Source organism: Gopherus flavomarginatus, chromosome 3 (assembly GCF_025201925.1).
Source record: "Gopherus flavomarginatus isolate rGopFla2 chromosome 3, rGopFla2.mat.asm, whole genome shotgun sequence".
NCBI lineage: Eukaryota > Metazoa > Chordata > Testudines > Testudinidae > Gopherus > Gopherus flavomarginatus.
The window spans coordinates 125,638,041-125,655,209 of NC_066619.1; the positions used below are offsets into that span (position 1 = coordinate 125,638,041).

Sequence of the window (17,169 nt, forward strand, 5' to 3'; positions counted from 1 at the left end):
CCGGCGGGTCGGGCAGCACCGGAAGCGGCGCTCGGGGGCCGGGCGCTGGGATGCGAGCGGGCGGGCGCGGCGCGGGATGAGCTCTGCGCGCGGGGGCCCGCCCCGCCGCCCCTCCTCCGCCCCGCCGGCCGCCGCCATGGAGCCGCCCCGCGCCAAGGAGCCGCCGGGGGAGCCGCCGCCGCCCGCCTCCCCGCAGGCCCCGGGGGCGGCGGCGGGCGGGGGCCTGTTCGGGTGGCTGCGGGGCCGCTGCCTGGGCCGGGGGCTCTTCGTGGACCCGGCCCGCGACAATTTCCGGGCCATGACCGGGCTGTACAGCTCCATCCAGCCCGCCGACTCCGTGTACCTCAGCACCCGCACGCACGGCGCCGTCTTCAACCTGGAGTACTCGCCGGACGGGTAAGGCCCGGCCCGGCCCCCTGGTCCGCCCGCGCCCCTTTCTCCTCACCCCCGGCCCCCATAGCTGTTCTCCAGGTCCGATCGCTCCACACACACCTCCCCTTTTCCTCCCTCTTGGCCCGGACCCACCTCCAGCCCAATCCTCCCCCCCACACACACACTGTGTCTGGCTCCATCCCTCTCGCCCCCCCCCCAACGCCCTAATCCTTCCCCGCACCTCCCTATGCTCAGCCCCCCTCCTTCCCACCTGGACCTTCACCACGACAGAGACCTTGTCACCTCCCCTCTCCAGGGAGCCCCCACCCCCAGATCAGTAAGAGACTGTGACCCATCTGAATACGCACCCTTCTGCAGAAGGACTTCTTCCCATTCAAGTGGGGGACTGTGGCGGGGGACCCTGCTGGGGCATAGTCAGGTATCTCCCACCCCCTCACCTGGACAGGTAGGAGACTGTTGGGACCCTCCTGAGATATTCCCACCCTGACATTCCCTGGGGGAGGGACTCCCTGAAATCCCTTGGGCAGCCAGTGGAAATGATCTGCTCCCTGGGGAAGCCCACAGAGACACTTGCATTTCTGGGACAGAGGAATCTTGGCTCTGATGAGAATGGAGGGTGTGTGCCACGTGGGGAATCGGATGCTGATGGGCCTGTCTCTGCACCCCGATGTGGGCCTGATTGGGTTTGGGATGATGCTTAGGTCACGCTATATGCCAGAGGACTGAGGGGTGGGTACTACTGTTGTACTCAGTTGCAAGAATAGCTGTCATGATCACAGGATGGACATTAATTGACTGGGGGCGGGGGGCAGAAATAAAGGGCCAAAATCCACTTAAACAGCACTTAGAGGAGCAGAATGTTTTTCAAAGGTTGAACTGTCTCTCCAACCAGTTGGAGGCTTAATACAATTACAATTAATAGTCTGAGGATCTCTAGGAAATTGATTGAGGTCAGTAAGTATCACCAGTGGGGAAATTGAAAGAGAGTGAGTTGCACAAGGTCACACAATAAAGCTGTGAACAGAACTTGAGTTTTCCACCTCCTAATCCTCTGTCCCGTCTGCTGGATTTACACGATAGCAGAGGATTAAGGTACTGGTAGCTACAATTTAAGATCTTTGGGGAAAGTCACTAACAAGAAGCTGCTAAAATTGGCAAGTGCAAGATGACACGAGATATCCTGTGAATGGTTAAACTGGGTAACAGACTGCAAAAAGTAGGAATAAACAGCCAGTTTAGTAATGGGGTCCCTCAGGGACTAGCACCAGTGGTCAATACTGGACCTTAGAGAAGAGTAGATAGTGAGGTGACTAACAAAATCATTCATAAGCAACTTTTGCCAAGATTTAGGAAGGGGTTGTGAAAAATTCCTACTCAGCCTAGCTGCATTGAGTAACTGGGCAGTATGATGGCAGATGCGAGTCATAGAAAGCAATTCAGTATTCAGTGCTCGGTAAAAGAAGTGGCTTAGATGTTTGGCTGTATTTAGGAGGAAATAAAGAATAATACCATCAAGTTTACATAATGTTTTCCGTATAGCCTCTCCTTGAATAGTGCATTCAGTCTCTCTCCTAAACCTCTCGAAAGCAATGAATGGGAAAGGCCAATTGGATAGTAAGGGAGCCAAGAGGGTGCCAATTAAAACTATTAAATCAACTACTGAAACCAGTATATTTACAATATGTCTAATTCTGTGGAACTTGCTACGTTAAGTTATTAAATTAAATAGTGATTATACATGTATATAAACAATAGCTTTCGTGGATATGCTATTTTAAAAGAAAGCAACAAAGTATTCTTTCAGGGCATATGTAATCTATTAACAATTTGGGGTAGGAAAAAAGCCCTCCTCATTGACCATGGGGTAGTAAAGTAGGTACTGAGACTAGACTGACTCTTGGTCTGTCTTTGAATGGCAATAGCTGTATTCCTACTCCTAGGCAGTGTGTTAAAAGTTAAATCTTGTATTGTTTCCTGATCTGACAAACCTGTTCCAGTTTCATTTGCTGTTCTGAAAGTTTAACCAGTACAAATCCAATGTCAGTGTGAGCGTGCATTATTAAAGTGGATGCTTTGTTATTTGGCTGAAGAGAGAATGACTCTATAGGTCTCCTGCTCATTGATGTGTGAGAGAATAAGGAACTGAGCAGATGCCGTTAGAGATGCTTTCGAGATTTGTAGGCCAAAAAGTTGTGACCGCTTTTTGCTCGCAAAGTCCTTGTTGTTCAGTATGGTAACTTCATCAAATCTTTTTAAAAGATTTCTACATTCACAAAGTGAGGTGTATTCATGTTGCCAGTGGGGAAATTCAGTAAGGAAATAAATCTGTGTAATGCTTTCAAGAGTTGATTTTAAAAAAAAAAGCTACACTGCCAAGGCTTAACTATAGAATGACACTGTGTATTGAGACCAAAGATTTTCTGTTGAGGCTGAATCCTGTTTGCCTTACATATGCAAATAGTACCGCTGACTTTAGTGGAACTTGTGAATAAGTAAGATGAGCACAATTTGGCCTAGGGAGTGGCATGGTATGTAAACGGTTAGAATTCTCTTGTAAAACTAACAAGCTACTGGAGAAAACTTTGAACCTCTTAGATTGAACCATCGCTTTAATGACTACCTGCGCCATGTTTGAACCAGTGGGCATCTGGGTTACAAGATCTAGTTCAAGGTCTGGGACTTGGCTGTGTTCGCTTTTGTGCCAAGAAGATAGTGCTAGGCTGGGGGAGACCACTGTCAGTTCTAAGGTTTGACCTTGGGAGACCCGCCAGGGCTACAAACAAATGACTTGAGCCACTGGAAAGCTGTGGATCTCCACTCTCCAGCAATCTAAAGCATTTGCTTAGAACTGCAGCAGTCCGATGACAGTGGATTATGCAGTCATGATCTGATTACTGTCGTGTTGCTTTTTCCACTTCCATTGACTCTAGTAGAAGATACGTTACCAAGAGCAAGCACTCAGTAACAATAGTAGGAAGCATTTATAGAGGATTAAACTAGTGCTGTTTTGTGTGATAAGTTTTCTTACGCTGGGACTCCTGCACCGGCATAGCTGCAGTGAAGCATCACTGCAACCCCTTAGTGTGGATGTGCTGCACGGGTGTAAAAAGCCACTTGCCAGTGTAGCTACCTCAGTACAGAAGTACCCAGTTAGGCCTTGTCTACAATACCTTTACACATCTGATGATCCTGGGCTGATTTTGGAACCAAATTGACACTTGGCGCAAGTTAGCAGGCACAGGCCTACTGTAACTTAGGCTAGCTAGAACGTTCCCCATGGGATCATTCTGCTGGGTGAGGATTTGGTGGAGCACATTTTATTCTTGGATGAAATACCCCATTGCATCACTCTACACCCCTCAAGAATCCTCGTATGCTGGGGAAATCCTTAGCTTCCCGTTTAGGGCAGCTTTAACACCAGTTTGTTTAGCTCTAGCGATGATGCAGAGTAAGCTAAGTAATGCTCATCATCTGGCTCAGTGACACTCAGCTGATTTTAAAACCATAAACGTCTTTTGGTAGTGAAACAGGATACCCTTGATTAATTCAGAGCCAGACTCCCCCAGAAGATTATGGCTGTCTTACTCTTATGTGCCTCTCTGGGATTTTTATCAATTGTCTTGCTGCCATTTGCTTTCCTGGTATTGTCTGTGAATGTGCCCTGGAAAGGATCTTACATTCTCAGATTCTGAAAACAACTTTTGACAATTGTTAACATGAGTGAACAGGTGCACCTAGGCCAGTCTTCACTGCATTTACAGCAGGATAATTAACAGGCGCTAGCTATCTCTCTGTAAAATCCTAGTGGAGACACGGCTTTGTAGTTTTTTATTGCAAGGTGGGTCTCTGTGAGGTGAATGGGATGTTGATCTTGCCTACGTGCATTGTGGTAAAAGCTACCTGTACCTTACCTCCACTAGGTTTGTACAGTGAGATAGCTAACGCACATTAGTTTTAACCTGCTGTAAATAACTACCTTTTGGCTGTGAAGGCACCCTTAGCCACAGCTAGTGACAAGTGACGCATTTGCAAATAATAGTTCCTCTGACTTCTACCAGTGTTTTCAACTTTTAAGATTTAGTAACCCACATCAGCTTTATTTTCTTCTAAAGTTTTAGCAATAAATCGTTGAGTCCTAAAATAGCTAAGTATTTTAAAGTTCTGAATGATTCCCAAATTCTGCTCCAAAAGTGGGGGCTTTTTTTTCCTTATGCAGAGTAATTGAGAAGTTTAACAGAGCTCCTAGAATGGTCAGATTATCCTTAAATGGCACTCTACTTGAATTTTTTAAAATTAGTCAGGTTAAAGGAATTCTGCTTTCTGACAGAGAACTCTTTAAATAGTGTATCCTGAATGTTTTCTTTCCACCGACTTCAGTGGGCTTTGGATCAGGCCCTAAGTGAGCAGCTACCCAACTCAAAATTATTACAGAGAAAGGGATGAGCTGTTACGACTCAGAGCAAATTAATTTGACTTTCAGAAACAGCTGCCTGAAATGAAGTAATTATCTGGTTTGGTTAGTATTGCTAAATGTCAAATATTTACTGGTGGAGTGCTGATTATGGAACACCTTCATGTGTATTAGTTTGAAATGATCCAAACACATCCATTACAACTGGCAGGGTGGTGACACATAACCCAGATTCTAGAGTTCTCACGTGTGTTCCAAATGTACTTATTAAGTACTACTACTGTCCATTGCATGTGTATTAGAGGTTTCTGTCTGAGGATCTCAACACGTGAATTAATAAAGCTTCCCAGTGCCCTCCTGAGACACGTGTTCCCATTGTATAGCTAGAGGAAGATTGTTAATTGCTCACGGTCACACAGGAAATCTGTGATAGAGTTGAGGAATAGAACCCATATCTTCACTACTACTCTTCATCCTTCTTTTCCTGTCCTTATTACAGCCAGTAATCCTTAACCAATCAGTGCACACTTTCCCACCTAGGAACTCCTAGGGTAGAATATAAAGTACTGTACTGATAGGGCAAAGTACCCTTAAAGAACACTGTAAAACAGTACTAAAATATACCTTATTGTGTCATCAAATGTTTTGAAGTAACATTATAGTTCAGTAGCTATAAAAGAACCACACTGCATATAAAACACTCTGAATTTAAAAGACCATGTGATCTGTCCAGTGAATACACCAGCTGTGCATCAGTGTATGCCAGCAGCCAGGCTGTAGAGGAGGTGGAATCTTTCTGAATAGGTAGTAGAGCAATTTGACTTGGTAAATGAGTAAGCAGTAGACCAGGGGTCATCAGCCTTCCAGAAGTGGTGTGCTGAGTCTTCATTTATTCACGCTAATTTAAGGTTTCACGTGCCAGTAATACATTTTAATGTTTATAGAAGGTCTCTTTCGATAAGTCTCTAATATATAACTATAACTAAACTATTGTTGTGTGTAAAGTAAATAAGGGTTTAAAAAGGTTTAAGAATTTCATTTAAAATTAAATTAAAATGCAGAGCCCCCTGGACCTGCGGCCAGGACCTGGGCAGCGTGAATGCCACTGAAAATCAGCTTGTGAGCTGCCTTTGGCACGCGTGCCATAGGTTGCCTATGCCTGCAGTAGACCAATTTCCACTGTTCAATCATGAAGTAGGAAGGGTTTGAGAAAAGGTGACTGTACGAAGCCAATCGGAACAGTGTCCATCTGTGGAATGTGTCCATTTAGCAATAAAACAGAGATGAATCAATGACAGCAGCTGTAATGGTTACTTTGCAGCCTTCATTTCTCCTTACTAACTGCAAGATAACTCTTTTGCTTTTCAGGTCAGTGCTAACTGTTGCTTGTGAACAGACTGAAGTCCTGCTTTTTGACCCCATATCTTCGAAGCACATCAAAACTCTCTCTGAAGCTCATGAGGACTGTGTAAATAATATCAGGTTAGTATCATGGGAAACAAAATCAAACTTTCAGTAAATAGAACTCCAACATTTTTCCTAACTGTACGTGTTAATGTGTCCATGAAGCTGTAGTGATATACAGATCAGTCCTCTGCTGTTCTGTGCTTTTTGTCTTGTCAACAGACAATGTGGTATAACTGTATCAGTTACCATACTGCAGTTTGTGTATGGGGAGAAAGTTGATGGACAGTGTTACAATTAAGTGAGCACGCAAGGCAATACTGAACATGTACATACAACGCACCTTTGTCCCTTTAAATCTCAGGTTGGAGCGAGTATAGCTAGAAGAAGGAATGTTACTGGAGGCAATGTAGTATAGTGGATGAGGGCCTGCACTGTGCATCAGGAGACCTGGGTTCTAGTCCCAGCTCTGCCACTGCTTGACTGTGTGTTCTTGAGCAAGTCACTTCACCCCTTTATGCCTATTTCCCCTTCAACACTTTGTCTGTTTTTACTGTGAGTAAGCACCTTCTTCCGTCTTTCCTAGAGGTGGGGATCGGACAACTCCCACCCTGAGGTGGCTTTGAAAGATCGGCCGGTATGACATATGGTGGGAAAAGGGCAAGGATTGAGCTGCTCAACATGGCATTGACCTTCCTGCTAGAGCCCTTCACTCTTGTCTTTTATTTGCCTCTAGTTTATAGGTATTTGCTGTATTGTCAACTCCGCTTTTGCTTTTAGAGATCCCACCTGCTGTAAATGCTCATTCTGATACCCTGCCCTCCTTTATATGGTAAATTTCCAAACCTGGGATTCTTAAAATATTCTATTCCTGAAAAGTGACTGAGTAAAGATGGCTAATGAGGTTCTGGGTTCTGTATCACAATGATTTTCTTATCAGATGTGCTCAGTTCACAACTAAACCTGGGGTGATTTAACCTGCCAGCCTACAAATGCAACATGAGCTCGGAATCGGGCTGAATTCTTTCCTCTTCACACAGCAATAAATCAGACCAAGTACGCCCTCAGTGTGCAGCCCAGTTACCCAAGAGATCTCTGGATGATAATGCGGCAGAAGTAATTTTTTTTTTTTTTAATGTGGAAAGATAACTGACTGGAACTGAGTTGATCTGCAAGGAAGGTTGGAATTAAGCTCCCTCACCCATAGCTATGTTGGCGGGCTAGAGCTAACCAGGGTCCTTTCCAGTGTATTTGGTCATGTCCTCCTTGAGTGAAAAGGTGCCATTTTTACATCGTTACTGAGCAGTGTAGAGCTGGTTTCTAATTTGAAAAATACAACATGTTGCCAGTGTTTTATCACCATTCGTTTCCAGTGGCTTGGGGTTCTTGACTTGCTGCAACCTCAGGAGCTTTCTCTCCCCTTAAAGCTAATCCCTGCTGCATTGTCTTTATTTACTCTGGATCTGTTTAATCATTTCAAGCACCTCCCTTACAACACTTCCATCTGCACAGTCTTGTCCTTTTCCTCTGTGTTGAAGCAAAGCAAGCTCATAATTCTAATGCCAGAAGAGATCACTGTCATCATCTAGGTGGACATGCATTGTATAGGTCATAGAACATCACCCAGTGAGCCCAACAAACTTGTCGTTGAGGCAGAGTGCATATTTTTAGGAAGAATCTTGATTTAAAGACTTCCAGTGATGGAGAATCTGCCACTTCCCTTTTTAAGCTGTCCCATTACTCTTACTATTTAAAAAAACAGTCACACCTTATTTCCAGTTTGAATTTTTCTAGCTTCAGCTTCCAAGCCCGGGCTCTTCTTCTGCTAGATTAAAGAATGTTCTGGTATTGGCTGTCTCCTCCCTGTGTATACCTGTAGACTATGATCTAGTCAAGTCATGGGTCTGATCCAGGAGTTTTGTCTGAAGGCCAGAGATTATCAGGATAAAGAAATATCACCTGATAGCATTATGTGCTTAATTTGATGACCGTAATAATCTGACAAGACCATCTAGTCTTACACCGCTCCCATTTCAAAGTCATCTTACTTGACAGAAGGTAAAGTGCCTGTTTTTTTTCCAATGTGTCTCCTCACTAAATAATGGAGAGCCACCATACTCGTTTACAGCAGACGTTGGGTGGTGTGTATAGACGGATGCAAGTGTGTAGTACATCTGCCTCGTTTCGTGTATAGGTTAGTCAGTGTGCAGAGAATGAAGTATGGGGACAGCATATTGAATGGTCAGGATCCTCAGGGTGGGTAAAGATTATGGTTTTCTTAAAGATTTTTTTAATCATTTCTTTTTTAAATATAGTTTTATGTTGAATTTTTTTATTTACATGTTAGTTCTTTAATTCCTGTTTTGTAGTCTTAAATTACTAAAGCTGGTATACTCATTTTAGTTAAGTATCAGAGGGGTAGCCGTGTTAGTCTGGATCTGTAAAAGCAGCAAAGAATCCTGTGGCACCTTATAGACTAACAGACGTTTTGGAGCATGAGCTTTCATGGGTGAATACCCACTTCTTCAGATGCATGTGGTGGAAATATCCAGGGGCAGGTATATATATGCTAGCAAGCAAGCTAGAGATAACGAGGTCAGTTCAAACAAGGAGGATGAGGCCCTATTCTAGTAGTTGAGGTGTGAAAACCAAGAGAGGAGAAACTGGTTCTGTAGTTGGCAAGCCATTCACAGTCTTTGTTCAATCCTGAGCTGATGGTGTCAAATTTGCAGATGAACTGAAGCTCAGCAGTTTCTCTTTGAAGTCTGGTCCTGAAGTTTTTTTGCTGCAGGATGGCCACCTTAAGGTCTGCTATAGTGTGGCCAGGGAGGTTGAAGTGCTCATTTTAGTTAGCATCCTTTCAGACATCACAGACTTCTTTTCTTCTAAGAACTTCTGCACTTAAAATCTTTGTCCGTGCTGAAAAAGAAAAATCTGCGTCTTCACTGGCATATTTACTCTGTGACCAACCCAAAATCAGACATAAAACTGATATGCAAATACTTGTAAATATAGCACAGGCTAACACCACCTTCCTAAATATTGAACTCCCGTAAACCAAGAAAGCTGAAATGCTTTGACCAGGTTATGCTACTTCATCAGGATTTGCAACCTGAAGTCAATGGGATTTAGGATTTTTGGAAAAATCCCACTTTTACATGCCTAAATACAGGTTTAGGAGCCTAGGCCCTCCTTTTGGAAACTGTGGCCAGTGTATTAGTTAATAACTGTTAAATGAGTTGGAAGTCTAAATAACTTTTTCACTGTTAACGTGGAGCAATTTTGTTTTCAAGTGACAGATTTTGACACTAATGCTTTCAATAATGATATCCCTGATGCTGCGGGCACTTATGCACATGCTTAACTTTACATACATTGATAGTCCCACTGAAGCCATTGGGGCAAATCATGTGGGTGAAGTTGTTTATCTTAAGCATTTGCAGGATCCAGACCTTCGATTTCAATATTCTGTTTTTTGCCTCCAGCAGTTTTGTGACATTGCAGTGACATTTAGTAAAACAGTACTTATAAATTAGTTCACTTTAAATTTTAATCTAAAGTTGCAGTAGCACAAATTTTTAGTTTTTCAAAGCCTCAGACCTGATTTAAATCAATGACTTTTTAGAAAAAAATCCAGTGGCTTAAATCACCTTGACTTTATATTGTTGCATCCTGAGAATAACTAAATATTTAATTGCCATGTTCACTGTTCAGTCCAGCCTGTGCACTGAGTGAGGCAGGGGTCCTGTGCAGGAAAAATGTGCTGATGTCATTAAAGACTTAACATAATTCAGATGACCAAAGGGGTGGAGTTCCAGCTGGGCAGGCATGCCATGGCTCTTGAGTGCTTCACTGCACAACTCGGTCTTTTAGTGCAGACTTTTTGGTATGGAATTATTTAAGATTTTAAATTTCTTTTTGTAGAGGGAAGTGATAAGGAGGGGACGAAATTGTAGGACCAAATAGGGAGAGGTTGGAGGAAGATGGGGAGAAAGTCCAAGAAACTAGAAGAGTGAGGTTAGCAGAAGTTAGTGATTAGTCCTGACCTCCTATGATGAAATCCTAAGAGCAAATTGCACAAGTCTGTCTCACTCCTGTTACCGTTTTTTAAAATCTGTGTTCAGTCCTGTACAGAGCTCCCTCTGCTGGCTCTTGTAGCCACTGTGAGCAATATTCCCAGAGCTGTACTGTCTTCATGCTGGTGCCTGCAGTAGGCAGTGAAGGAAACTACAGGCAAAACCCGTAGGGACTGAAGTGTTCGCATTCAAGATTCTGGGAATCTTACGAACACTCTGGATAAATAAAAAGAAACCAACCCAAAACCTCTGTAGTGTCTTTAAACATTTTCATGAGTCGCAGTAAAAAGGAAATAATAAGCTAGGAGGATAAGTGATATTTCACTATATCATGATCAGCTCTTCACTGGACTAACTCTCCAGTATTGTTGAAAGCTGTCTTTATAAGCTTCTCTGCCAATTTTGGGCCAGATTTTCAGAAATTCTCGTAATCAAGGTAGTAATGCAATTACCCTGGGTGTCAGAGAACAAACCGCTCAGATATAGCGCTTCTGAAAATTTGACTATCATTAACTTTCTTCAGTCACCAAAACTTTGAAACAATCTGCTTTGTCAGTAATATTAATAGGTCACAATGAGGTGAGGTCTCCTTGTGCTTGGGTCAAAATCCCTCACTAATTTACCTGGCTATTTAAGTGACAGTGGTGTGCTGTATAAAACCCCAAGGAGTTTGTGACTTAGTCAGAAAATATTTCAGACATAAAATGCACTGGCTAGCCCAGCGAGGTGAGTCCCTTTTACACTGGGACAGAGTTTAATAATGGGCTCATATTGGTAGGCTTCACAGAAAATGTGTTCTGTTTTTTTTTAAAGGAGGGATTTGAATGGAGGGAAGCTAGTGATTTTGTCCAGCAGGGATGGAAGGGACAGCATGGGAGGAACAGTCAAAGGAAGTGGTAAGGAGTGAGGGGCAAAAAGAGTAAAGAACAGTACCATTTCATCTCAGTTCAGTGAAACCTACTAGAATCTTGTGCTATCTAAAGCGTGAAGACAAGGATTCCTGTATCTTTCAGCACTCTGCTGACAAAAGTGGAGCTGTTCTGAAACCACAGTGAAGGCTGGAGATCTAAATAAAGTCTGACAGCCTTGAGAATATCCCTCTAATAAAGAGGCTCCCCAGTCTCTTACTAACGGTGGTCTGAAAGCTGGCTGGTCACGTGATGCTAATTTCTAGCGTCCACCTGCTAAACTGTACTAAAATGCAGTTAAAAATACAGTCAGTCCTTTCCTAGCATCTTCCACGTGAGCAATTGCTTTAGTTGCCACAGGGATGACAGGCTATACAGTACAGTGTTGGGGGCCTCTCTCTCTGAAATCTATCTGTAAGGAAAGAAATTTATTTTACTCCCCTGCACAAGAAGTATTTGGTGGCGGGGGGAGATCGATGTCACCAGTGTTACCTGAGACACATTTTGGGCCCCTTTCCTGTTTTAATGGCAAGCCTCATAAATCAAATAAACACTTACTACACATCTTCCATGGCAGTTTGGCTTGCAGTGGCTTCATTCCGTACGTCTATTAAAAGGCCAGCCATTATGCTGTAATGATGTGGTAGCAAGTAGTGGGACATGGAGGGACTTGGGGGGTGTGGTGTGTCATTGCACTCAAGGCACATGCACAGCGCTATGGCCGTAAGTGCTAATGGATGTATAAACAGACCCATCTCAGATAGGAGCAGGGGATGGCAATACATCTGTGTTTGGCATTGGCATGACCATTACTGGAATGCTGTATCCCGCTCTGGTGCCCACAATTCAAGAAGGCTGTTGATAAATTGGAGAGGGTTCAGAGAATAGCCACAAGAATGATTTACAGAATGGAAAACATCTTGTAGCGAGAGACTCTAAAAGCTCAATCTCTTTTGCTTAATAAAGAGTAGGTTAAGAGGTGACTCGATTAGTCTGTAAGTATCTCTGTGGGTAACAGAAATTTGATGATGGACTCTTCAGGCTAGCGCACACAGGTATAACAAGATCCAGTGGCTGGAAGTTGAAGCTAAACAACTTCAGACTGGATAGAAGGCGTACATTTTTAACAATGAGGATAATTAAACATTGGAACAACTTATCAAGCATTGGGGTGGATTCTCCATCACTGGAAATCTCTAAAATCCAGTCTAGATGCTTTTCTAAAATATATGGCTGGTTCAAACAGGAATTCATTCAGGAAAGGCCTGTGGCATGTTCAGACTAGGTAATCGCAATGGTCCCTTCTGGCCTGATAATTTATAAAAACCACCAATGGGAGATCCCTAAGACAGTCTTTAAGATGTGGTCCATGCTATGAAGAAGTATTGCCCTCCCCTGCTCTATTTCCATAGATCTTGTTAGCTGCTCTCTTTAGTTTGTCCCTGGCAATGGAATATGAAACTGATACTTACATTTTGGCCACAAAAAGAGTGGTAAGATTCACATCACTAAACTGTCTGCTACTACAAACTATCAGTCCTTTGTGTGTAGCTTTATTTTTATAAATCATAATTCCCAGTTCAGGGATAACTTAAGTCTGAAACACCTTAGACACACAAGGCAGACAGGACTGTGCTTGCTTTACAATATTTAACTGTCTGTCAACTTCACAGGTTTCTGGATAATCGACTGTTTGCAACTTGCTCTGATGACACTACGATAGCACTTTGGGATCTGAGAAAGCTAAACACAAAAGTGTGCACTTTACATGGTCACACGAGCTGGGTGAAGAACATTGAATATGACACGAATACCAGACTACTAGTAACATCAGGGTTTGATGGCAATGTGATCATATGGGACACCAACAGGTATGTGAATATGGGTTATGTGTGGTCATTAAATATATGAACTGTGGTAGGCTCTTTTAAAATAGATACATTCATCTTGGATGAAACTCTATTGCTCTGAATGGAAACTTAATACATTCTTAAATTCTGTCACCGATTGCTCATCAGCCAATGGTGACAATCAAGAATTAGGACTGCCTTATTGGGATGAAGATCTAGCAACTCGAAGGAGGCTATGTAGGTCAGATTGAAACAAAGCTGAAAATGTGCTATATCAATCTATAAATACAAGTGTGCACGTTGCAGTTTCCCACCTCCCATTTAAAGTCTAGTTTAAATGAGATCCAAAAGAGAGTGTACAAATGGTGAATGAGTCAGTGGGACACAGAGTGCTCAGCACTTTGAAAATCAGCTCATGTGTTTATGAATTGACCTGTGACTTAAGCTACTGTTTTTGTCAATCTTGGCCTTAATCATCTCTCTCATTTTGCACTGTCCAGGTGCACCGAAGAAGGATGTCCTCACAAGAAGTTTTTTCACACCCGTTTTCTGATGCGGATGAGACTGACACCAGACTGTTCAAAAATGTTGATCTCCACCTCCTCTGGATATCTTCTGATTTTGCACGATCTTGATTTAACCAAGTCCTTAGAGGTTGGCAGCTATCCAATATTAAGAGCCAGAAGAACTACGTCAAGTTCAGGTGAATTCTTGTTAGTAAAAATCTGTACACTGTGATCCGTTTGATAGAGGTATTTGTATACTGTTCCCTTAGGCCTGGTCTACGCTGCAGGGGGGGATTGTCCTAAGATACGCAACTTCCGCTACGAGAATAGTGTAGCTGAAGTCGATGTATCTTAAGTTGACTTACCTCGGGTTCTCACTGCGAGGGGCTGACTGCCGCTGCTCCCCTGTCAACTCCGCTTCTGCCTCTCACCGTGGTCGAGTACAGGGGTTGATGGCAGAGTGATCGGGGGATCGATTTATCGCGTCTACACTAGATAACATAAGAACATAACATAAGGGGACAAGGGGATCCAGTAGACGTAGTGTACTTAGATTTCCAGAAAGCCTTTGACAAGGTCCCTCCCCAAAGATTGTTACGTAAATTAAGCTGTCATGGGATAAAAGGGAAGGTCCTTTCATGGATTGAGAACTGGTTAAAAGACAGGGAAAAAAGGGTAGGAATAAATGGTAAATTCTCAGAATGGAGAGGGGTAACTAGTGGTATTCCCCAAGGGTCAGTCCTAGGACCAATCTTATTCAATTTATTCATAAATGATCTGGAGAAAGGGGTAAACAGTGAGGTGGCAAAGTTTGCAGATAATACTAAACTACTCAAGATAGTTAAGACCAAAGCAGATTGTGAAGAACTTCAAAAAGATCTCACAAAACTAAGTGACTGGGCAACAAAATGGCAAATGAAATTTAATGTGGATAAATATAAAGTAATGCACATTGGAAAAAATAACCCCAACTGTACATACAATATGATGGGGGCTAATTTAGCTACAACGAGTCAGGAAAAAGATCTTGGAGTCATCGTGGATAGTTCTCTGAAGATGTCCACGCAGTGCGCAGAGGCGGTCAAAAAAGCAAACAGAATGTTAGGAATCATTAAAAAGGGAATAGAGAATAAGACTGAGAATATATTATTGCCCTTATATAAATCCATGGTATGCCCACATCTCGAATACTGTGTACAGATGTGGTCTCACCTCAGAAAAGATATTCTAGCACTAGAAAAGGGCAACTAAAATGATTAGGGGTTTGGAGAGGGTCCCATATGAGGAAAGATTAGAGGCTAGGACTCTTCAGCTTGGAAAAGAGGAGACTAGGGGGATATGATAGAGGTATATCAAATCATGAGTGATGTGGAGAAAGTGGATGAGGAAAAGTTATTTACTGATTCCCATAATACAAGAACTAGGGGTCACCAAATGAAATTAATAGGCAGCAGGTTTAAAACAAATAAAAGGAAGTTCTTCACACAGCGCACAGTCAACTTGTGGAACTCCTTGCCTTAGGAGGTTGTGAAGGCTGGACTATAACAATGTTTAAAAGAGAACTGGATAAATTCATGGTGGCTTAGTCCATAAATGGCTATTAGCCAGGATGGGTAAGGAATGGTGTCCCTAGCTTCTGTTCGTCAGAGGATGGAGGTGGATGGCAGGAGAGAGATCACTTGATCGTTGCCTGTTAGGTTCACTCTCTCTGGGGCTCCTGGCATTGGCCACTGTCGGTAGACAGATAGTGGGCTAGATGGACCTTTGGTCTGACCCAGTACGGCTGTTCTTATGTTCTTATATAGACGGCACTAGATGAGTCAAACAACAGTTTTCCACTGCCCAAGCTACTGCCTCTTGCGGAGGAGGCTTGCCAGTGCTGATGGGGAATCCCTCCCGTTGGTGTAGGTAATGGCTACTCTGAAGTGTTGCTAGCATTTGAAGTGTAGGTAAGCCTTGATAAAATACCACCAGAGTGCTCAAAAGTAAAATAACTCATGTGGGAGACTGTTTCCTATTGGTCTGTAACATGGGTGCTGTGGAATACTTAGTAGCAGGATCCAGAGAACTCAGCAACAGGAAATTGTATGGTTCGTGGTTCATTTCGCCACATTGCAAGAACTTAATAAAATAGTCCCAAGAATTACTCTGCACCTCCCTTCCTGTTTGGTGTCAAGTCACTTTTGTCTTAGCAGAGTTACTGTAGGCTGCCCAGTGATCAAGACAAGGTAACATGCAGTGCTGCTCTGAAAAGGGACTTTATAAATAGCATAATGGGACTTCATGTTCTTGCCTAGAAAATCTGCTGTAGTTATTAGTGAATGGAGCAGATTTTTTCAGATTGCGATCTGCCATTCATGCAGACCCTGAATCCAAGTTGAATTTTGTTGTTTGACTCATCAGCCCCAGTGGCAATGATGCTGCAGGTCAGGCCCTGACCTGAGTTACACCTGTGCAGCCTCAGTCTAAATGGAGCTGCACAGGTGTGACTGAGGGACCTTTCAGCATCCATTACTGCAGAAGCATGAGCAGGAGAGAACCCAGCTCCTGATTCTTAGACCCCAGGTTGAGTTTGTAGTGCTGGCAGTTAGTTTACTTGTATCAGACGCAAACATGGACCCATAATGGTACTTCTAGGGTTGTTTTTCAGAGCAGAGCCACACTTCAAATTGAAAAGAGTGCACTGAACACTAGCTCAATTTGGGTTAGAATTAGTGCTTTGGTGCTCAGTTGTTTGTGGTTTAAGGCCTTTCTTGGGAAAGCGCTGTCTTCTTTAGAGAGACGTATTTGATTAGGCCTGTGCTAGTCTACATTCACAGGAGGTTAAAATGAGATGCATACAAAGCAAAAGAGCTTATCCCATCTGTCAGATTTACATGGCTGCTACTCTGGTTTCAGACACAACAGCTACCAGTTCATCTGGTCCTAGAGCTGTGGGTTCACCATGTCACCAGAATGATTCCGGTCCATTGTCCGAGAAACACATGTCACGACCCTCCCAACGAGAAGGTATGTTAAGACTAGAATAAAACGCATAGGTTCTTATGTGCGAGTGGGTCCAGTGTGTAGCCAAAATGTAAAAGTGAATAAATAGTGTGCACTTTAAGTTTTATATACTTTCCTACCTCTTATTGCTTAGGCTATTTTAAAAATCTCACTAGGTTTTCCACAAATTCAGTACTGTATCATCACAGTATATAGAATGGTGATGTCCGGAGTTCTAATTTTGTTGCTTTCAGATTTCAAAAGAGAAACAAGATGCTTGTTTTACATTAATGCATAATATGTGGACAAATAGATGAGAGTCCAGAGGGGAGAGACTAAAGAAAGAGGTTTAGAAAACATGACGTATGAGGAAAGGTTGAAAGAATTGGCATGTTTAGCCTAGAGAAAAGGCTGAGGGAGAATAGAAGTCTTCAAGTATGTAAAAGGTTGTTGTCATGGTATAATTCCCCACTCTGAACCCTAGCGTCCAAAAGATGGGGTACCAGCATGAATTCCTCTAAGCTCAATTACCAGCTTAGAACCTGTAGTGCTGCCACCAAGCAGGAATTCCAGTGCCTGGTACACTCTGGTCCCCACAAAATCTTGCCCGGGGACCCCCAAGACCCAGACCCTCTG

General features: G+C 43.1%; 1 protein-coding gene across 1 annotated transcript in view; it reads left to right on the forward strand.

Moving 5' to 3' along the window:
• The first annotated feature begins 121 nt into the window (after window positions 1–121).
• DCAF10 (DDB1 and CUL4 associated factor 10) overlaps window positions 122–17,169 on the forward strand; it is a 31,472-nt gene continuing 14,424 nt past the window's right edge. The window contains exons 1-5 of the mRNA XM_050943135.1: window positions 122–396; window positions 6,173–6,286; window positions 12,866–13,063; window positions 13,543–13,745; window positions 16,447–16,557. Coding sequence (XP_050799092.1) covers window positions 137–396; window positions 6,173–6,286; window positions 12,866–13,063; window positions 13,543–13,745; window positions 16,447–16,557 — 886 coding nt within the window. The 5' untranslated portion in view covers window positions 122–136. The remainder of the gene's footprint in view (window positions 397–6,172; window positions 6,287–12,865; window positions 13,064–13,542; window positions 13,746–16,446; window positions 16,558–17,169) is intronic.